Below are 23,070 nucleotides of genomic sequence, written 5' to 3'. Positions count from 1 at the left end.
TTGGAAGGGCTAATGCAGGTAGGGAATATACAGTGAATGGTAGAACCCTCAAGAGTATTGAAAGTCAAAGAGATCTAGGAGTACAGGTCCACAGGTCATTGAAAGGGGCAACACAGGTGGAGAAGGTAGTCAAGAAGGCATACGGCATGCTTGCCTTCATTGGCCGGGGCATTGAGTATAAGAATTGGCAAGTCATGTTGCAGCTGTATAGAACCTTAGTTAGGCCATACTTGGAGTATAGTGTTCAATTCTGGTTGCCACACTACCAGAAGGATGTGGAGGCTTTAGACAGGGTGAAGAAGAGATTTACCAGAATGTTGCCTGGTATGGAGGGCATTAGCTATGAGGAGCGGTTGAATAAACTCTGTTTGTTCTTACTGGAACGACGGAGGTTGAGGGGCGACCTGATAGAGGTATACAAAATTATGAGGGGCATAGACAGAGTGGATAGTCAGAGGCTTTTCCCCAGGGTAGAGGGGTCAATTACTAGGGGGCATAGGTTTAAGGTGAGAGGGGCAAGGTTTAGAGTAGATGTACGAGGCAAGTTTTTTACGCAGCGGGTAGTGGGTGCCTGGAACTCGCTACCGGAGGAGGTGGTGGAAGCAGGGACGATAGTGACATTTAAGGGGCATCTTGACAAATACATGAATAGGATGGGAATAGAGGGATACGGACCCAGGAAGTGTAGAAGATTGTAGTTTAGTCGGGCAGCATGGTCGGCACGGGCTTGGAGGGCCGAAGGGCCTATTCCTGTGCTGTAGATTTCTTCTTTGTATCTTCCACCCCAAAGAATCTGCTCATCCGGGCCACTGTCATGTGAGCCTGGTGCACGACCTTGAATTGAATCAGGCTGAGTCTGGCACAAGTTGCGGTCGCGTTGACTCTACTCAACGCATCGGCCCAAAGGCCCTCCTCTATCAATACCCCCAGCTCCTCCTCCCACTTTTGCTTCAGCTCCTCGGTCTGCGTCTCCTCTGATCCCATAAGTTCCTTTATAAATGTCCGAAACGCTCCCCTCACCTAGCCATCCTCTGGAAACTACCCTGTCTTGAATCCCCCTTAGCGGCAGGGGTGGGAAGGTTGGTACCTGTCTACGCAGAAAGTCCTGCACCTGCAGATATCCAAAATCTGTTTCCTCCCGCCAATGCAAACTTCTCCTCCAGCGCCCTCGTATTTGGAAAGCTCCCCTCTATAAACAAGTCCCCCATCCTCTCAGTCCCTGCTCTCCGCCATATTTGGAACCCCCTGTCCATCCTCCCCGGGGCAAACCAGTGATTATCGCAGATTGGGGACCAGACCGATGCTCCCACATATCTCCTCCGTTGTCCCCGGACTCAAGGCCGCCGTCGCCACCACGGGGCTGGTGGAGTACCGTGCTGGCGGGAATGGCAGAGGCACAGTTACCAGCGCGCCCCCCAAACTTGTGCCTGTCATGTTAAGCACACTGAGATAACACAGGCTGCAACTGGATGCAGCTTTAATTGAAAGATACTCCAGACCTTGAAGTTAGTTCAATCTGATTTATTGAACCCGTCTCTCAGTTCTCTGTGAATTCGACTCTCTGCTAACCTAAGTGTGATTACTCTGTCTGACTGAACCAGACTAGCTCTCAGCCATGTGCTGTAGGTGTTATGTGATGTGTATATACACCCTGACTCACTCTGTAGATGTCCCCAGTGGAAAGAGACAGAATGTGAGTACCTCATGTCAGTTATAGTGGGAAACCACCCCCAAGTGTTGTGCCTGCTGATTGGTGATGTCCTGTTCTCTTGTGTTCATTAGCTGCCTGTCTGTATCTCCATTATGTGCATGTCTGCATATCATAGTGCCCTTGCAAGAAGCCGCCTCCATAAGCTCCCATGCCGACCACCCCACAAGCCATGTTCTAATCATGGCTATGTTAGCCACCCAGTAATAATTGCTAAAATTCGCAGCACCAGCCCTCCCTCTCCCCGATTCTGCTCCAGCATTACCCTCCTCACGGGGACTTGCCCGTTATAACTTTATTGACCCACTTAAAAAAGGACTGCGGAATGAAGATGGGGAGACATTGAAATACAAACAGGAATCTCGGGAGGACTGTCATTTTCACCGTTTGGACTCTACTAGAGACAACGGAAGCGCATCCCATCTCCGGAAATCATCATTCATCTGATCCATCAACCGAACCAAGTTCAATTTACGTAGACTGTCCCAATCCTGCGCCACTAGGATACCCAGGTACCTGAAACTGTCCCCTACCACTCTGAATGGCAGTTCCCCCAGTTGCCTCTCCTGACCCCTCGCCTGGACCACAAACATCTCGCTCTTCCCCATATTAAGCTTTATACCCTGAAAACCAGGCGAATTCCCCAAAATTGCCATGATTTCTTCCATCCCCTTAATTGGATCTGAAACGTACAGAAGCAGGTCATCCACATTCAGTGAGACTCTGTGCTCCACCCCCCCCCCCCCCCCGGGCCAGCCCCTTGAGGCCCTGAGAGCAATTGCCAGCGGCTCTATAGCCAGCGCAAACAGCAGTGGGGAGAGGGGCATGCCTGTCTCGTCTCCCAGTGCAGTCTAAAATAGTCCGAAGTCGTCCTGACCCAGTCAATAAAGCCTCTCCCAAATCCAAACCGCCCCAGAACCTCCCATAAATTATCCCACTCCACCCAGTCAAAAGCATTTTCCGCATCCATTGCAACCACTACCTTCACCTCCCTACTTTCTGGGGGCATCATGATCACGATTAACAGCCTTCTTACATTGGCCGCCAGCTGCCTGCCCTTAACGAACCCAGTCTGATCCTCCACAATGACGTTCGGTTCACAATCCTCAAACCTGGAGGACACATTTGGCCAACAGTTTGGCGTCTACATTCAACAGGGAAATCGGCCTGTAAGACCCACATAGCTCCGGGTTCTTGTCCCGTTTCAGGATAAGCGGAACCATGGCCAGTGACATTGTCTGGGGCAGAACCCCTCTTTCCCTTGCCTCATTAAACACCTTCATCAGCACTGGTCCCAATATCCCGGAGAACATTTTGTTGAACTCGACAGGGTACCCGTCCGGTCCCGGGGCCTTACCCGACTGCATGGCCTTCAAGCCCTCCACTATCTCTTCCAACGCGATCGGGGCCCCCAAGTGCTTCTACCAGCTCCCTGTCCACCTTCGGGAAAGTCAGCCTCTCCAGGTCGTCCCTCATTCCCTCCGGCCCCGCAGGGGGTTCCGACCTGTACAACCTGCTGTAGAAATCCCTGAACGCCTTGCTCGCCCCGCCGAGTCCCCAACTAAGTTGCCATCCCTGTCAATAACTTTTCCTATTTCTCTAGCTGCCTCCCTCTTTCCGAGCTGCTGTGCAAGCATCCTGCTGGCCTTCTCACCATGCTCATAGATCGCCCTCCTCGCCTTTCTGAGCTGTTCCACTGCTCTCCCTGTGGTTAACGGGCCAAGCTCCGCCTGTAGCCTCCGCCGTTCCCTTTAAAAGCCCTATCTCTGGAGTCTTCGCGTACCTCCTGTCGACTTGTAGAATCTCCTTTACCAGTCGGTCCATCTCTGCCCTGTTCGTCCTGTCCCTGTGAGCCCGGATCGAGATCAGCTCTCCTCTCAGCACTGCCTTCAGCCCTTCACAGAGCACCGCTGCTGAGACTTCCCCCATATCATTTACCTACAGGTAGTTCTGTATGCATTTCTGCAGCCTCTCGCACACCGCTTCGTCCGCCAATAGCCCTACATCTAACCTCCATTGCAGGCACTGATTGCGATCTTTACTCACCTGCAGGTCAACCCAGTGCGGAGCATGGTCCGAGATTGTGATCGCCGAGTACCCCGTGTCCACCACCCCTGCCAGCAAGGCCCTACCCAAAACAAAGAAATCGTTTGGAGAGTATTCCTTGTGCACGTGGGAGTAGAAGGAGAACTCCTTCACCCTCGGCTGCCTAAATCTCCATGGATCCACCCCCTCCCATCTGCTCCATGAACCCTTTCACTTCCTTTGCCATTGCTGGCACCTTGCCCGTTCTCGAGCATGACCGATCCAGGCCGGGACCAATAACTGTATTAAAGTCCCCTCCCATGACCAGCTTGTGCGAGTCCAGGTCCGGTATCTTCCCAACATCCTCCTTTATAAATTCCACGTTATCCCAGTTTGGCGCATGTACATTAACCAGCACTACCTTCATCCCCTCCAGCTTACCACTAACCATAAGATATCGACCCCCACATCCGAAACTATTCTACCCACCTCAAATGTCACCCGCTTATTAATCAAGATCTCAACCCTCCTAGTCTTTGTATCCAACTTCGAGTGGAAGACATGACTGACCCAGCCTTTCCTCAATCTAACCTGGTCCACTACTCTTAATGTGCGTCTCCTGCAGCATTATCACTTCCGCCTTCAGCCCCCTCGGGTGCGCGAACACACGCCCCCTTAACCAGCCCATTCAACCTCGAACATTCCAGGTGATCAGCCTAGTTGGGAGGCAAAGTGGCCCCCCCCTCTGCCGATCAGCCATCCCCTTTCTTGGGACCGTCTCCAGCCCATGCGCTGCGGCCTGCCCCCTGGCAGCCCCCACCACCGACCTCCTCTCTGTCCCTCAACCAAAGTCCCTCCCTCGTCAGCAGAACAACTACCCCCCCCCCCTCCCAGCAACACCACTCTGAAACCTAACCCATACAATAAACTAAACATATGCACACCCCCAACTGCGCTTCAGTGTGCTAGCTCACCCAGTTAGCTTGGTGGCCCCTGCCCCGGTGCCAAAAAGTCTCCCACCTATTGTTCCCTCACTTCTCCCCCCCCCCCCCCCCCCAAGCTCATACAGACAAATTCCCTCCTCTAACAATCCCCACACAATCACCCAGCTGAATTTTAAAAATCCAAACACCGAAACCCAAACAAGCACATCTCCATCCCACAAAAGTGCACATCGAAGAAAAAGACATTGCCAACATCCACCAAAAAGAAAACCCGAAGCCAACATCCACCAAAAAGAAAACCCGAAAATGAAAAACCTTTCTCCCCCCCCCCCCCTTCTTAAACAGAAGAGAAAAAATAAAAAAGAGACCCAATATAAGCCAACCAGTTGCATCAACGTTCGAGAGTTCTCAGCCCCCCCACCAGTCCTTTCTTTTCGCGAAGTCCAGCGTGCCTTCGGGCGACTCAAAATAATGATGCTGGTCCTTGTATGTGACCCAGAGCTGAGCCAGATACAGCAGTCCAAACTTCACCTGTTTCTTGAAGAAGATTGACTTAACTTGGTTGAAGCCTGCCCTTTTCCTGGCCACCTCCACACTCCGGTCTTGGTACACCCGCAGGATACTGTTGTCCCACTGACAGCTCTGCGTTCGCTTGGCCCACTGAAGAATATATTCCTTGTCCAGGAACCTGTGGAATCACACCCCCATTGCCCTTGGAGGGTCCCCCCGTTCGTGGCTTCCTCGCAAGCTCTATGGCGTGTCCACCTCCCAAGGGTCGGGAGAATGCCCCCTCCCCCAGCAGATTTTCGAACATACCCGCTATGTATGCCCCAGCATCAGCTCCCTCAGACCCCTCCGGGAGCCCGACAATTTTTAAGTACTGCTGGCGGGACCTATTCTAGGTCCTCCATCTTCTCCAGAAGCCTTTTCTGCTGGTCCCGTAGCATCTCCACCTCCAGCACCACCACTGTTTGATGCTCCTCGTGCTCAGCCAGCGCCTTCTCAACCTTCTGGATCGCCCGATCCTGGGTGTCCAATCTGTGCTCCAGCCGATCAATCGACTCTTTAATCGGGCCCAGGCAGTCCCGTCTCTGCTTGGCAAAGCCGTCCTGGATGACCTGCATCAACTGCTCCGTTGATCGCTGGGCCAACACACCAGGGGTCCGGTCCTCGGCCATGCTGTCTCCAGCTGCAGCTTCAGCACAGCTCTTGCCTATCTTTCTTTCTGTCTTTTCGTGCACTTCTGGTTCTTTTCTCCATACACCGATACGTGGAAACGGTGCCCAATTGCCTCTGCCTTCGAATTCACCATTTAAAGCCGGAAATAGGTTGTGCAGCTTCTTTTGGCACTGCTGCCCGGTCCTGGTGGTGATGCCCATGGTCCCAGCTACCAGGTCTGGTTAACGTCAGCGAGTGGAAGCCTCCATCCCACCCAGGCGAACGGGGTTTCCCGCATCATCTCCTCCACTGCATCCAGCAGTGTCTCCAGCTCTGCACTGCCAATCCCGGGGCCGCCCTTCGGGGTGGCGGCATCTTGGCTGGAAATGAGCGTGTGGGGAGTGGAGGCTTATCTGCAGTTCCGTCTCGTCAGGCTCTACCGCCAATCCCAACTGCAGTGAATCCGATGCTGGCATCTGTTGGACTTGCACATTCCATGTGAAACATGGGCTGACCCATTAGCGTATCCTGAATTTCTCCGGCAGTCGCACCCTTATCGTCATAGTAGAAGTTCCGCGATTCAGTCCTGGTGTCAGCACTTAAGACTCTGAAACTGAAGTTTCCCAAATGGGCTGTCCGGCGGGAATACATGGGGCATGATTCTCCGGCCTCAGTCCGCTCTCGCTTAAGCGTAATGAGGTTGGTGAATAGCGGGAGAGACCAAAAATGAAATCTGCTCCAGGCGCCAAACAGTGTGTGATGCAGTCTGGTGAGAAACCAATTATCACCATTTAAGCTCCATTTCCATACAATGAACGGGAGCCACCCCATAACTAACAGCCTCCCATCATTCAGCAGACTCCCCAACAACTGGACACGCTGGCACCGATTAGTGAACCTGGCGGGAGGGCTTCACTGGGCAGCCGAGGGGGTGAGTAGCATCTTTTGCTCACAGGCAAAGACCCTGGGGGTGCTGGGCTTGCCACCCCAGTGGGCGTTGGGGGACCCTCCGCAGGGGTGGGCCACCGTGGAGGGGGGGGGGTGGAATACCTGGAGAGATGGACAAAGGTCCCGGGGGTTGGCCCACATTGCAGAAGGAAGTGACAGAGGCATCATAATGGCTTTGTGAAAAGGTGTTTAATGTGTTGCACAAACCCGATGCTCTGCAGTGCCAGAGCCATGCCCAGCTGCAACTGCATCAAGCTCTGCAGCACCTCTATCATTCCCATCTGAGAGCGGGACATGTCCCACAGAACCTCATCAAAGTCAGCCTGGTACTGGGTGACATCCCCCAGGCGAGTCGAACATTCTGCTGAAATCCTCAGCCATAGCTGTCACCAACTGCGCCATGCCTTGGACACCTTAACTAATGGTGCTGACTGTGCGTCAGGCTCTCCACTGCGGTCGCCACCCTGGCAGTGTTGGCCTTGGTGCCACTCATTGCCAGCGCCATCTCCTGCACCCTTAGCCTCTAGGGCTCCTCCAAGCGGCTCTGAATCTGCTGGAGAGATGTTCTCATCCCCCTTTGAACATCCAGATTGGTCCCTATCGTCTTCATCAGCTCCGGGTAACCCTGTTCCAGAGGCTCAGTGACTGGCTGGAAGCCAGTTGGATCCTGGGATCCAGCACCCCTCCGATTGCTGTCTCACCTGGAGGTTCCTGCCTCCACCGGATGTGCATCATCAGCAATAGTGTGGTGCTCACCAGATTGTGCCCCAGAGGCCTGTGTCCTAACATGCCCCAATGAGGTGTGTCTGCGCTGGTGGAGGGTGGGGATGACATCTGTGCAGCGACTACGGTTGCATCCACGGAGCTCCCCTCCGAGGTGTTCTCTTCGGAGTCGGGAGAGGGGGCTGTCTGGGATGGGCCCGCGCTGTCGGCTGGAGGACCTGTGGGGAGAATGGACATGTGGTCAGTGGAGGGATGGGTCAGTCAGTAAGGCAATCACTACTCCCGTCTGACAGGTCCTCTGGGTGGGGCCCAGTAGTTCCTCACCTCTGTTCCGTCCGCCAACCTCCGCTGGCCGTTCTGACCGTGGTCACCCCAGTCACCTCCAGGGCCCACTCCTCGAAGGAGGTGAGGATTCTTAAGTCCGGCACCCCTCCAGCAGATTGGGCCCTTCCCCGATGATTATGGGAAAGCTTTTCCTGAGGGGACACAGAGCATCATTAGCCACATGTTTGGTTCACAGTGGTGGGAGAGGAAGTGTGGAGGGTGGGCTGGGGGTCGCATGGGGAGTTGGGGGGTGGATGCTCCATTGACGGGCGGGGGGGGGGGGGGGGGGCATGGTGTCTACTCACTCGTGCTACCCGGTGTAGATCGTTGACCTTTTTCCGGCACTGCAGGCCAGTCTTCCTGGCCCCACTCCCCGAGTTGACAGCTCCTGCCACCTCATCCCAGGTAGCACTGGCTGCCTTGTGGCTGACTCTATGGGACCCTCGGGGGAACAGGGCATCCCTCCTGGCCTCCACCGCATCGAGGAGTCTCCCTAGCTCATCGTCTTAGAATCTTGAGGCCGGTCACCTGGAAGCCATTGATGCAAGTTGGCTGAGCGAGTGCTTCTCGACCTTGTTGGGGGGGGGTGGGGTTTGCCAGCGGATCAGCTGGCGAGCCTTCATTTGTGATGAGAAGCTTGTGAGGCCTCGTTGGACCAATTAATGTTGAATTGTGTTGCCGGCCTCGCTGGGCCGAGCACTGGGAAGCTCGCTGCAATTCCCTTCACTACCAATCTGGACAATTGCGCCCATGATTTCCCAAAAGGAGAATTCCAGCTGCTGTTCTTCATCATCTATATTGGACCTGCACTCCAGACTGGAAGCTCTCTCTGGATGTCCACTTTTGTTCTGTCCACTTTTTAGTTATCATATTTCACTGTACTGCCTTACATACTGAAATGAGCAGTCAACAGGCTGTAAATAGTCCCTATTATTTCACTAGGAGGCTGGGATTGCCTCCCAATTTGTGCTCTAACAACCTAACATTTGCCTAACATCTTGTGAAGGTGATTCCATATTATGGCTTATGGTTCTTCAGTTCCCACATTACTATACCCATCATGTCTATACTTTGGCTATATTTCCCATCATGCTTTTAAAAAGAGCTCCCATACTAACCTGTGTACCTGTTTTTAAAGCTGTAATGCTCATCTTAATTGGTACTTTTGATGGATAGGCCAGCATATCCAAACGACAATGAAAATGAAATGAAAATCGCTTATTGTCACAAGTAGGCTTCAATGAAGTTACTGTGAAAAGCCCCTAGTCTCCACATTCCGGCGCCTATTCGGGGAGGCTGTTACGGGAATTGAACCGTGCTGCTGGCCTGCCTTGGTCTGCTTTCAAAGCCAGCGATTTAGCCCTGTGCTAAACAACCCCTACTGGGGATAGCCAAGCCACTCCATTTGCTTCCATATGGGATTGAACTCTTCTTGAGTTGTATATCTTTTATGAGCCAGAGGGCACAACATTCCAATTATTATTATGTGGATTATTGAATGAATTCTCTCTGTGGAGATCAAAAGATGAATTTCTTGATTTATTGCATGATGAACTGTAATTATTTGTGGCTAAATCACACTGATGTTGAATTGAAAGTCAACAATTTATAGTCCTGACCATAATTTTGCACCGAAGACAACAGCAAAGAAACATGCCTTGCAGATGACAGGAAGTCAAATCACTAATGGACTTCTCTTTTGTTTCATTCAAGGGCGTAGATGTGAAATTGCCTAGCCGTTTAGAAAGATTCATGACTCGTTTCGCAACCGAAGTGGAGGTCAACTTTATCAGTGCACATTATGAACATAACAAAAGGCATCTGTTCCGAGGAATTGAAAACCAGGCAACGTTTTTTCGCCCTGCCATCAGATCTCTACTTGTAATTACAGAATTTTGTTATTCTTAAGAGGTGTAGGAGTAAATTTTAGATTGTTAATGTCAAATTTTTCATCTGAATGCCATATTGATCAAATTGCAGATGTAGATGAACCTCGCGCAAGCCAGACTGCTTCTTGATGAAGATTGTAATTTTAAACTGACCTTAATTTGGAACGCACAAATGTTAATAACTGTGTGTGCTGTTCTGATGTAATGTTAGCCTTTTATATTATTGCTAATAAATTCATACTAATCCGTTTTTATGAAAACACAAGATGCATCATAGCCCTGCATGAAGTAGATTTGGGGCAGTCTGAAGCACAGCTCAAATCTATGCAGGATTTAAATATTGTTCTGTAATGAGTTAACAGGGCTTTGTGCAAAATGTGATGTAGAGTACAAAGGCCAAATGAGTTTAGGGGCATAATCTAGTGGCCAGGTCGGGCATGAATGGGAGCAAGCTGGTTAGATCATAGAACTCCTACAATGTAGAAGGAGGTCATTTGGCCCATTGCTTCTGCACTGACCCTCTGAAAGAGCACCCTACCTTGGTCCACTTCCCCATAACCCAATTTAACTTTTGGGCATGACAATTTAGCATAGCCAATCCACCTAGCCTGCACCTTTTGGATTGTGCAAGGCGGAGGTGGTTGACAGCTTTTCCTTGGTGTGCACATCACCAACAATCTGTCCTGGTCCGCCCACATCGACGCTATGACAAAGAAAGCACAACAGCGCCTATACTTTCTCAGGAAATTCGGCATGTCCACATTGACTCTTAGCAACTTTTACAGATGCACCGTAGAAAGCATTTTTTTTACAGATGCACCACAGAAAGCATCCTATCTCGCTGCATCACAGCCTGGTATGGCAACTGCTCAACCCAATACTGTAAGGCACTAGAGAGCCGCAAACACCCCAGTCCATCACGCGAACCCGCCTCCCATCCATTGACTCCATCTACACCACCCGGTGCCTTGGGAAAGCGGGCAACATAATCAAAGACTCCTCCCATCCAGCTTACTCACTCTTCCAACTTCTTCCATCGGGCAGGAGATACAGAAGCCTGAGAACACGCACGAACACATTCAAAAACCGCTTCTTCCCCACTGTTACCAGATTCCTGAATGACCCACTGATCTATCTCTTCACACACCTTCTCTACTGAGTAGTGCTACATTCCTGTAGGTTTCACCTGATGCCTGTGTCTATATATTTACATTGTATGCCCTATGTTTTTTTTCATGTATGGAATGATCTGTCTGGACTGTACCCAGAGCAATACTTTTCACTGTAACTCGGTACTAGTGACAAAACAAATCCAAATCCAAAACCGGAGCACCCGGAGGAAAACTATGCAGACACAGGGAGAATGTGCAAACTCCACTTGGATGGCACTGTGAGGGATAGCAAGAAATTTAAGGGTGGGGAGAGGCTCTGGGCATTCGAGGGTTCCGGGGTGGAAGCCCTAATCGCGGTGTCTCACCCTCTCCAATTCCTTACAGATATCACGTTATGGATGATATTGTGGGCCCTGCGGAAGCTGCCCTTGTGGTGGCAGTCCAGGCAGCCAAACTCCAGCGAAGGCAGCAGCAGTAGCGTCGACAGAGGTTTGAGGTGGCAGCCCATGTTCAGGAGCCTGCCCCACACCCTGAGGACTCGACTACCCATCGGGCCAGCGAGGTGTACAGGTGCCACTGGTTGTTTGAAGAGATGTCAGACAGCATGTGCTGCACGAGGCTCTGCCCACGTCACCAAGGAGATGGTGCAGCACCTGTGCCATGGTCTTGTGGACTGTGGAGGAGGAGGATACCCCGTTTGCCCGGGCAGCTGACTATATAAACTGCCCCTTGATGCCTGGGCAGCAGGATTCTCCGTCATAGCGTGCACCGGACAATCCTGGAGTATCCTTCATTAACAGGAAGGGGTTCCACTCCCTGATCATCCAAGTTCAATTCTTTTTTTTCCCCCAATTAATAATAATTTTTATTATTGTCTTACACACCAGTTACTGTGAAAATCCCCTAGTCGCCACACTCCAGTGCCTGTTCAGGTACACAGAGGGAGAATTCAGGATGCCCAATTCACCCAAGGGGCAATTTAACATGGCCAATTCACCTACCTTGCACATCTTTTTGGACTGTGTGGGTTAGACCCATGCAGACACTGGGAGAATGTACAAACTCCACACACAGTGGCTGGATTGAAGCTGGGTCCTCGGCGCCTTGAGGCAGCAGTGCTAACCATTGCAACACCATGCTGTCCCTTGACAATTCAACTTGTGTGCAACCACCACCTCAAGGTTATGCATGACAGCTACATCCTGGAGAAGTCGAGATTCCTGGTGCCTTCGAGGGACACCCCAGGATGACTGTTTGGCTCCTGGGGGATAAGGGGTACCCGCTTGGGATGCCTCAACTGCTCTGGTGGTGCACTGCAGTACATCCCTTCCCCCACCTCGAATATTGCACGCTTTGTGGTGGTCTGCTGTGCCCTCCAAGTTGGCACTGCTGGAGGAGGACGCCCCCCCCCCCCCCCCCCCCCCCCCCCCCCCCCTTGCATATCACACTGGTCCACCCTCTCGGGGCCAGAGTAACATCACTCTGGGCCTGGGTCAGCACTGTCAGCGGGGCGATATACAAGGCAGGAAGGTGTTAACCCGCTGAGGTGAGCTCTGGTGCTCCTGAATCTATGCCATTGTCTGACTCCTGTCTGTCTGCTGACAGCATGCTCACACCCATCACCCAAATGTGGTATGCCTGGGGGGCAGCAAATCTCAGACCACTGCCGGGCGGCTGGGGCCATGGGAGGGCGGAGGGTAAACTGGGAAGGAAGTGCAGGCCGGCCTGTAGTGCTGAATAGTATGACAGAGGCTTTGCATATCTCGGGTGTACCGTATTTTAATGGTGTACAATTGTGACCCTAACTGTCCCTAGCTACTGCCAGTGCCCCCCTTCCCCCTCAGTAACCTCTCCGTAATCCTTCTTGGTCTTCCATGCTCTGCTGCTATGTCTAGTTATGTCCCAAGAATGCACATGGAGGTGGAGGCACCCTGCTGCTCACTGCACGCTGTAGTCTTTGATGCCCCCAGTGGGGCGTCCTGTAAGGCATTGGGGGTCACCTTGCGGCAGCGGTGCAGCTGCATGTGCTCCAAAGGCCTCTGCATCATCTGGCTCTGCCAGTCCCAGTGGTTCCCCATTGTCTGCACCATGGTGTCAATGCCCTCAGCGATGTCCCTGTTTGACTGTGCCACGCTCTACAGTGCCCCGGCCACGCTCTGCAGTGCCGGAAGGTCCACCTGAGACTGGGACATGTTCCCCGGGACTGGGACATGTTCCGCAGCGCCTCGGCAAGATGCACCTGCATCAGGGACATGTCCCAGGGGACATGCGGCTGAGGTGCTCAGCCATGGCCATCACTGACGGAGCACCTTGGAACCTCGATTCACGGTGCTGATGTCATGCTCCAGGTTTTCCACTGCAGTAGCCATCCTAGCAGTGTTGGCCTCGGAACCATGCATTGCCGGTGCCATCTCCTGCGCCCATAGCCACGCCTCTAAATGGCTATGGACCCACTGGAGTGTTTCTGACATCCCCCTCTGAATCTCACGGCTGCACCCTAGCGTCTGCATCAGCTCCGGGATAACCTGGTCCAGAAGCTCGACATCTGTCTGGGACCCAGCTGGATCCTGGATCCAGCAGACCTCCAACTGCTGAACCTCCTGAACATTCCTGCCTCCACTTGGGAGCAACTGTGCGGTGCTCCCAAGATTGTGATCCATGAGCCCTGGAAGCTTGTCCATTAATTCCGCCCATGGAGTAGTGTGTATCTGCGCTGGTGATGGGTGGGGATGACAGCTGTGACCCCTCCAATGGAGGCGTTCTCCGAGCTCTCCTTTGAGGTGTCTTCTTGGCTGGTGGAGGTGGGCCTAATGGGCTGGCACCATCAGATGGAGATCCTGTGGGATCAGGGTGGGCACTGTTCCTCCCCTCCGCAGCGCAAGCCTGTCTCGACGCTGGCTGTTTTCGCTCCCTCCCACTGCATTCTCCAGGGCCCATTCCTCATAGGGGGTGAGGACTCTAATGTCTGGCATTCCATCGCCTGTCTGGGCCCTTTCCTGTCCATTGTGGGCCAACTTCTCCCTGCGGGGACAAAAAGTGGGCATCGTGAGCCGCAAGCTTCATGCATGGATGGGGGGGGGGGGGTGATGCGTCTTAGGGTTTATGAAGTGTGGAGGTTGGCAAAGATAGCAGTGGGGAATTTGAGCCTCAAGATGGCAAAAGGTAGAACTGAGCATTCTGCAGTCATGATACTGAGATAATATTGTTTTATACAGAACTTGTACAAGATAGTTTATAGCCATATACAGCAGACATGAATGAATAATTAGCTGTTATTCATGGTCATTACAAGATTCCCATATTAAATAGAACCTATTCTATTTGGAAAAAATAATCTGGGGGGAAACCTATTAAAATAACCTCTACTGTTTTGCTTTGTAGGTTCACTATATCCTCACAAACATACCCATTGAAGTTGGACATGATGATGCAGAAGGTAACTAATAAAAAAATTAGACTTAACATCAAATTTATTTTACATTTGTAATCAATACTGTTCCAGTTGCTCTGTAGAGCTATTAGATTTTGAGTTTACTGTTGCAAATTGAACACTTTTTGAGACGACTAATATAATTGAGTAAGAGATGGTCTTGAAACCCGGGTGACAGTGATTGTACAGGACCAGGACAGGTTTTTTCCAAAGTTCCTTGATCAGAGTTACAAAGCCAAAGTGCAGAGTGGACAGGGCCAAACCTCTAATCCTTCTTGCCTGCTCCAAAAACCAATTCACATTGAAACCAATTCATGGTCCCCACAAGAGAGACGTACCAGATCTAGGCATTACACCTGATCTCACCCTCGACCTTGGCCAAAAGGCCGAGCAGCGATAAGACCAGGCCAGTTTAAGTACGCTGTTTTCTCTGAATGATTCCTTTGCAGCAAGAGCAAGTGGTCAACCTTGTAAATGCTCCTTTTTATTTAATCAGGAAAATCTCCGTGGTGTAATTCTTGATTATGTTCATGTTCCCCAGAAGAATCATAGATTATACAGTATAGAAGGAGTGTGGTCGTCACCGCTAACTGTATTAGATGTAGTTCGGTAAGACGCCTGTACTAGAGGTATATGGGTAAACCCCTGCCTGCTGGCTCCGCCCAGTAGGCAGCGTATAAATGTGTGTGCTCGGCCGGTGCGGCTGCCATTCTGGGAGCAGCTACAGGAGGCCACATATCTTTGCTCAATAAAGCCTCGATTATTCACTACTCTCATCTTTGTAGCAATTGATAGTGCATCAATTTATTGAGCAAAGATTTTAAAACTATGGAACTTCGCATCAAGCCTGATCGCCTACAGCTGAGCCCTCAAGCAGCCAACGCTACGTCCGCTTTTGACCACTGGCTAGCCTGATTCGAAAGCTACCTCCGAACATCCGCTGAAGAACCCTTGGATGCACAGAAGCTCCAGTTCCTTTATTCACGGGTGAGCCCTGACAGTTTTCCTCTCATCCGGGATGCGCCCATTTACTCTGAAGCAATGGAGTTCCTGAAAGGACATTACGTTCGGCCAGTCAACAAACTATACGCCAGGCACCTCCTGTCCACGAGACAGCAACTCCCCGGTGAGTCCCTAGACGATTTTTGGTGTGCCATGCACATCCTGGCGAGGAACTGTGACTGCCAGGCAGTTTCGGCAGTCGAGTATACAGAACTTTTAATCAGAGACGCTTTTGTTACGGGCATGGGGTCGGCGTACATTCGCCAGCGCCTATTGGAGGGGGGTACGCTTGATCTTGTGGGAACCAGGCAGCTCGCAAACTCGTTAACAGTGGCCTCCCATAACATCCAGTCATACTCCCCCGACCGCGTGGCACCCTCATGGGCATCGTGGGCCCCACCAGCTACCGACCCCAACCCACCGCAAGCCTGAGCCGTGCGGCAGCCAGCCAACCCCGGGGGGCCCAAATGCTACTTCTGCGGGCAGAACAAACACCCCCGACAGTGCTGCAGAGCGCAACCTGCTGTGGAAAGAAGGGATTGTTTGCAGCTGTGTGCCAGGCCCAGTCGGTCGCCACTGTTTCTAGGCCCAGCGTTCCTACACCCCACATGTGCGGCCCGGGGGTGCCGCCATCATCTTCTCCGCAGGCCACATGTGGCCCGTGGGCGCCGTCACCTTATTCTCCGCAGGCCACGTGCGGCCCATGGGTGCCATCTTCTCCGCAGGCTCCGTGCGGCCCGTGGGCGCCGCCATCTTCTTCTCCGCAGGCCACGTGCGGCCCATGGGCGCCGCCATCTTCTCCACAGGCCACGAGCGGCCTGTGTGCCGCCATCTTCAATGCTGCCTGCCATGTGCGCCCCGTGGGCGCTGCCATCTTCGGTGCCATTTTGGACGGCGCCTCAGGACCCCTGCCTGTCGGGAAGCTCGTCTGTCCGCTCATCGCCTGCCACCACCGCTGACCAACCCGGGGCCTCCCCGCATCAGCCGCAGCTCGCCTCGATCACCCTCGACCAGTCCCGGCCCCACAACCTCGTAACAACAGCGGTGAAAATCGATGGGCACAAGACTTCCTGCCTTTTTAACTCCGGGAGCGCAGAAAGCTTCATCCACCCCACTACGGTAAGGCGCTGCTCCCTCGCGGTACATCCCATTACCGAGAAAATCTCCCTGGCCTCCGGATCCCATTCCGTGGAAATCCGAGGGTACTGCATCGCGACACTCACTGTCCAAGGCGTAGAGTTCACTGCCCTGTTACTCGGCCTGGACTTGCGGTGCCACCTCCAAAGCTTAACTTTAAAATTCGGCGGACCCCTAGCCCCTCCCCCCCCCCCCTCACTGTATGCGGCCTCACGACCATTAAGGTCGACCCACCTTCCTTGTTTGTAACCTGACCCCGGATTGCAAACCCGTCGCCACCAGGAGCAGATGGTACAGTGCCCAGGACCAGACCTTCATCAGGTCGGAGGTCCAGTGGCTTCTGCGGGAAGGCATTATTGAGTCCAGCAACAGCCCCTGGAGAGCCCAAGTGGTAGTAGTAAAGACTGGGGAGAAACACAGGATGGTCATTGACTATAGTCAGACCATCAATCGGTACACGCAGCTCGACGCGTACCCCCTCCCATGCATATCTGATATGGTCAATCAGATTGCACAGTACCGGGTCTTTTCCACAGTGGACGTGAAGTCCGTCTACCACCAGCTCCCCACCTGCAAGGAGGACCACCAATACAGATGGCCGCCTCTATAACTTCCTTCGGGTTCCCTTCGGCGTCACTAACGGGGTCTCGGTCTTCCAACATGGGATGGACTGAATGGTTAACTGGTACGGACTGCGGGCCACCTTCCCTACCGAGACAACATCACCATCTATGGCCACGATCAGCAGGACCACGACGCTAACCGTCTTCAATTTTTCCACACTGCCAAAATTCTTTAATCTCACGTACAATAAGGAGAAGTGCGTGTTCCGCACCAACCACTTAGCCATCCTTTGCTATGCTGTGGAAAATGGAGTTCTAGGGCCTGACCCCGACCGCATGCGCCCCCTCGTGGAACTCCCCCTCCCCCGCTGCCCCCTCGTGGAACCCCCCCCCCCTCCCCCACTGCCCCAAGGTCCTGAAACGATGCCTGTGGTTCTTCTATTACGCCCAGTGGGTCCCTAACTATGTGGACAAGGCCCACTCACTCATTCAGTCCACAGTCTTTCCCCTGATGGCTGAGGCCCGCCAGGACTTTAACCGCATCAAGGCAGACATCGCTTGGGCCACGATGCACACGGTCGATGAGTCCCCCTCCTTTTCAGGTCAAGAGTGATGTATCGGACGTAGCTCTGGCCGCCACCCTCAACCAGGCAGGCAGGCCGTGGCATTCTTTTCCCGCACCCTCCATGCCTCTGAAATTCAACACTCCTCTGTCAGAAAGTAGGCCCAAGTGATTGTGGAAGCTGTGCGGCATTAGAGGCATTACCTGGCCAGCAGGAGATTCACTGTCGTCACTGACCAACGTTCGGTTGCCTTCATATTCAATAATACACAGCGGGGCATGATCAAAAACGACAAGATCTTGAGGTGGAGGATCGAGCTCTCCACCTATAATTACGAGATTTTGTATCGCCCCGGGAAACGAGCCCCCCGATGCCCTCTCCCGAGGTACATGTGCCAGCGCACAAGTGGACCGACTCCGAGCTCTACACGATGGCCTCTTGTCACCTGGGGGTCACCACTTCATCAAGGCCCGCAACCTGCCCTACTCCATTGAGGAGGTCAGGACTGTCACCAGAGACTGCCAGGTCTGCACGGAGTGCAAACCGCACTTCTACCGTCCAGATCGAGCGCGTCTGGTGAAGACCTCCCGCCCCTTTGAGCGCCTCAGCATGGACTTCAAAGGGCCCCTCCCCTCCACCAACCGAAACACAAACTTTCTGAACATGATCGACGAGTACTCCGGTTTCCCTTCGCCATCCCATGCCCCGATATGACTTCTGCCACGGTCATTAAAGCACTCCACAGCCCTGTTCAGTTTCCCCGCTTGCGTCCACAGCGATCGGGGATCCTCCTTCATGAGCGATGAGCTGCATCAGTTCCTGCTCGGCAAGGGCATTGCCTCGAGCAGGACGACCCCCGGGTAAACGGGCAGGTGGAGAGGGAGGACAGGAAGGTCTGGAAGGCGTCCTGCTGGCCCTACGGTCTAAGAATCTTCTGCTGGCAGGATGTCCTCCCCGAAGCGCTCCACTCCATCAGATCGCTCCTCTGCACTGCAATTAACGAAACCCCCCCCATGAACGTCTCTTTGCCTTCCCCAGGAAGCCCACCTCCGCGGTCTCACTCACAACTTGGCTGGCAGCTCCTGGACCTGTCTTCCTTCGAAACACGTGCGCACCCATAAGTTGGACCCGTTGGTCGAAAGAGTCCAACTATTGCACGCGAAGCCGCAGTACGCCTACGTGGCACACCCCGACAGGCACTGGGACCTGGCACCCGCTGGATCCCCACACACTGCCCCTCCCTCCAGCGCACCTTACCGCAGCCCGCGCCCCAGGAGGATCCGTCCTCCCACTGGTTCCACTCGGGGGCGATGAAGACCAGGACAACACGCTCCCGGAGACACAGATGACTAAGTCGGTGCCTGCATCACCACCAGGACTGGGGCGATCACCGTGAGGATCAAGGCCCCCGACAGACTGAACTGGTAAATTTTCCACCACCCCGTGCCGGACTCTTTTTTTTTTTTAACAGGGTGTGAATGTGGTAGTCACCACTAACTGTATTAGATGTAGTACGTTAAGACTCCTGTACTAGAGGTACATGGGTAAATCCCTGCCTGCTGACCTGCCCAGTAGGCGGTGTATAAATGTGTGTGCTCGCCGCTGCTGCAGCCATTCTGGTTCCAGCTACAGGAGGCACAACATCTTTGCTCAATAAAGCCTCGATTATTCACTACTCTCGTCTGTCTAGTAATTGATAGTGCATTAAGGGGGCAATCAGCCCATCAAGTAGTGCTGGCCCTTAAAAAGCAATTATGTTTGTCGTACGCTCCACATCTTCCTCATTCCTGCAGTTTTTCTGTTGAGGTATTTCGTACCATTCCCCTTGACTGCTACTTTTAAAATCCGTTTTCTTCATTATTTCAGGCACTGCAATACAACTCCTGGGGCAGCATTGTGGATAGCACAAATGCTTCACAGCTCCAGAGTCCCAGGTTCGATTCCGGCTTGGGTCACTGTCTGCGGAGTCTGCACATCCTCCCCGTGTGTGCGTGGGTTTCCTCCGGGTGCTCCGGTTTCCTCCCACAGTCCAAAGATGTGCAGGTTAGGTAGATTGGCCATGATAAATTGCCCTCCATGTCCAAAATTGCCCTTGGTGTTGGGTGGGGTTATGGGGATCGGGTGGATGTGTTGACCTTGGGTAGGGTGCTCTTTCCAAGAGCCGGTGAAGCCTCGATGGGCCGATTGGCCTCCTTCTGCACTGTAAATTCTGTTAATCTATGTAAACTCCTGAACATGCGTTACATAAAGATTTTTCCTTCCTCCTTTTGTGTCAATTGCCTCAAATCTGTACATCCTGGTTATTGACCCAGTAGCCGTTGGAAACTGTTTTCTCACTTGTTCTGTGTAGACCTGGTAGATTGTAGTTTCTGGTCAGTGGTCACCCCAGGATGTTGATAATTTGGATAAAGTACTTGTCTGGGGCTGAGCTCCTGCTCTTGTATAGCTTTAGCATAACCTCCTGGTCATTGTACTCTGCTTCAATTTATAAAGCCCAGGATCCCATTTTCTTTATTAGCTATATTTATTTATTAACTTCTACCACAATGTGTCACCTTACACTTTTCTCTGCATTGAATTTCATCTGCCATGCATTCATACATTTTACCAACATATCTATCATGACATTCTTGAAATCTATTACTGCCTTCACTGTTTACCAACTGCACTTCCAAGATTTCTTTTGCCATCTACAAATTTTGAAATCATCCCCCTTGGCTTGGTAAAGTATGTTTGTATTGAACGCCTGCCCACAACTTGGCGCACCTCTCAAGCTTGGGTTTTGTATTGGGACCAGGAGTTTTACATGGGGAAATATAAAACATGTTATTTAAGGTCAATCTCACTACAGTGTAATGCATTCATGGAAATTGTTTCAATTCTGCTCCCCTGATGAGAAATCTTCCAGAAATGTTGTATTGGATAATGTGCGCAATTAATTCATTGTCGGCTGTGTCATGCAGTGGAGGAGCTGACGGAGGCTAACTGGCTCTTCATACAGAGGAAGGAAAACCTGAAGTGGACATTGTCATGATATTCAAACACACACATCATGATAGACACACCAACAGACAAATCAGAACACACAACACCACAACCAATGACAGAAAGATATAAAAGCACAGACACGACCCCCGGTGGTCAGTATTAGCTGCAGAGGAGAACCAGGACACATCTATTGCCAAACACACTCAGGGAGACAGCACGTGCAGAGTATCCAGAACGAACTGTATTATAAGAGTTATAATAAAATAGAGTTGTACCACATACAACTGTGTTGGCTCATCTGTGCACCAGAGCACCCAACACCACAGACATCACCCCAGTGTTTCTAAGAACCAGTCACTCAGTAGCATCCAGAGAATCTTGAGCATATGTCCCCAGCCTTCATAGCTAGGGAAGGTGTGATGATGGAGGCAAGAAGTCATAATGTTGAATATTTTGCTTTTAACTAATGTGCATTTTACTAAAATAATTTTGTTATATTTGCAGCAGCAACACGCAAGGTTTTAGGAAAAGTTCCAGCTCTCCCCTACTTGCTTATGAAGAAGGCATTTAAATCTGCTTTTATACTGCACGATTTAAAAATTTGCAGTGATTCCAATCGACTGACACTACAAGACTGTGGTGAGTAGGAGAAAACCCACTGACTGTGATTGCAGGAAGTTTGGAAATCCAATTATTAGATTTTCAATTTTTTGTGAAATAAGACCAGGAAATACTGGAGACACTCATCAGGTCATAGTTGCCTGTTTTAATGTAATATCCCGTTTTAATGTAATATCCCTTGGTAATGATAGGTGCAAGGCAAGACTCCTATTGTATTTCTGTTGGACTGTAAATTTGATGTTGGTGCCAAAAGTTTTATTTCAAACCGATCCATGCTGGATTTGGTCTCTAAGATAATTTTTGCAAGGATGTTATAAATTTGAACAAACTTTTACCATTGAAAGGATGGAATGAACTTCATAGTTCTTGTCAGAGACTAATGAAAAGCATTGTGTGCAAATTTATGATGCATAAATCCTGCATCAATATGAATATGGTTCCTGCTTGCTTGCACTCCCGTGAACATCAGGCCCATGTTTACTCTTTAGATAGTCAAGTGTCTGTCTTTGCACTCCTTTTTATTGCTTTTCCTGAACTCGTTGCATGTGGTGGGGGGTAGGAAATGACACAAAGGTGGGTTGGAAATGAGGTTTACTAATTTGTGGAAAGAGCGGGTTGTCCTAAGAGGATAGGTTGGACAGGGCTCGTTCCCATTGAGTTTAGAAGAGCGAGGGGTGACTTAATTGAAGTTTACAAGATCCTGAACGGTCTTGACAAGGCGGACGTGGAAATGATATTTCCTCTTGTGAGTAGTCCAGAACTAGGGGGCACTATTTTAAATTGCCGGTGCTCTTTTAGGACAGAGTTTTTTTTCCCTCGGTGGGTTGTGCCATTGGAACTATCTACCTCGGGTGGTGGAGATGGGGGTCATTGAATATTTTTAAGGCAGAGGTAGATAGTCTTGTTAGATAAGGGAATCCAAGGTTATTGGGTATATGTGGAATCAGAAACACAAATAGATCTATTGTGATCTTGCTGATTGACCGAGCAAGCTCAATGGGCTAAATTTCCTATTTTGTATGTTCATATGTATAAGAGAAGCTGAGATCAGCAAGTACAACGGAAACGGGAAAGGCCGTTTGCTCAGCTTGCCATTTTCTGGTCTGTTTTAACTTTGTTTCCCTGTGGAGTGATTCCTTCTGGGGCTTGCTGAGATGAGCTACAGATGTGAAAAGTCATATTGGACTTCAACTTGCCATATCAACATTACACATTATTGCAGTATTGGATTTGGGAACAATGCCAGGATCATGTTCTTCCATTTATTTCATGAAAATAATTGATTTTCTTTTTTAAATAATCTGTGTACATGTTTTTTTGAAATAAAACTGGATGCATATAATCCAAGTGAACCTTTGGGTTTAAAGACTTTATTAACAGCAACCGCTTCTCATGTTATTAATATAATCACTTTTCTAGATCTGACATGTGTGGCTTCTGAAGATGAAACCCAACTAACTGACCCTCCAGATGCATGGACAGAGCTTAATAACTTGTGGGCAAACACTTACCTAAAATTCCAGCCTCTCTGGAAAATACGAAATTATTTTGGTGAAAAAATCGCACTTTATTTTGCTGTGATGGAAACGCTATTAATTAGTCTCATTATTCCTGTGCTCCTTGGTGTGGGCGTCTTCACTTATGGCCTTTATTGCAGGTTTGTAATTTTCTCATTTGCTTTTCAGCAGTGATTTGTATATATTTTTTGTGAATAGGTGGTATATTGGGTGTTAAATGAGTTTATTTTTTCCAAGGGAAATAATTGCGTCTCATTAAGACTAGAATTCTCCCATTTGGGAAGTGTGCTGGCAGGTGGCTCTGGTGGTGCCTATCCTGCTGAACGCTGATCAGAATAGCAGGATTCTGTGGCAGATTGTGCGTTTGGAAGCAAATTAATTATGCACAAACTAGTTCCGCTCTGGCTCACTTGGCGGG

General features: G+C 51.0%; 1 protein-coding gene across 1 annotated transcript in view; it reads left to right on the top strand.

Annotated features, from left to right (window-relative positions):
• Positions 1-23,070, top strand: part of LOC140406322 (anoctamin-5-like) — a gene marked incomplete at its 3' end in the record, with an annotated part of 79,220 nt that overhangs the window by 19,732 nt on the left and 36,418 nt on the right. The window contains exons 2-5 of the mRNA XM_072494439.1: positions 9,544-9,711; positions 14,213-14,267; positions 21,019-21,153; positions 22,555-22,792. Coding sequence (XP_072350540.1) covers positions 9,544-9,711; positions 14,213-14,267; positions 21,019-21,153; positions 22,555-22,792 — 596 coding nt within the window. The remainder of the gene's footprint in view (positions 1-9,543; positions 9,712-14,212; positions 14,268-21,018; positions 21,154-22,554; positions 22,793-23,070) is intronic.

Source organism: Scyliorhinus torazame, unplaced genomic scaffold, assembly GCF_047496885.1.
Source record: "Scyliorhinus torazame isolate Kashiwa2021f unplaced genomic scaffold, sScyTor2.1 scaffold_475, whole genome shotgun sequence".
In the NCBI taxonomy this organism is placed as follows: domain Eukaryota; kingdom Metazoa; phylum Chordata; class Chondrichthyes; order Carcharhiniformes; family Scyliorhinidae; genus Scyliorhinus; species Scyliorhinus torazame.
The sequence above is the reverse complement of the archived record's forward strand: the minus strand, read 5'-3'. Positions and strand labels throughout refer to the sequence as shown.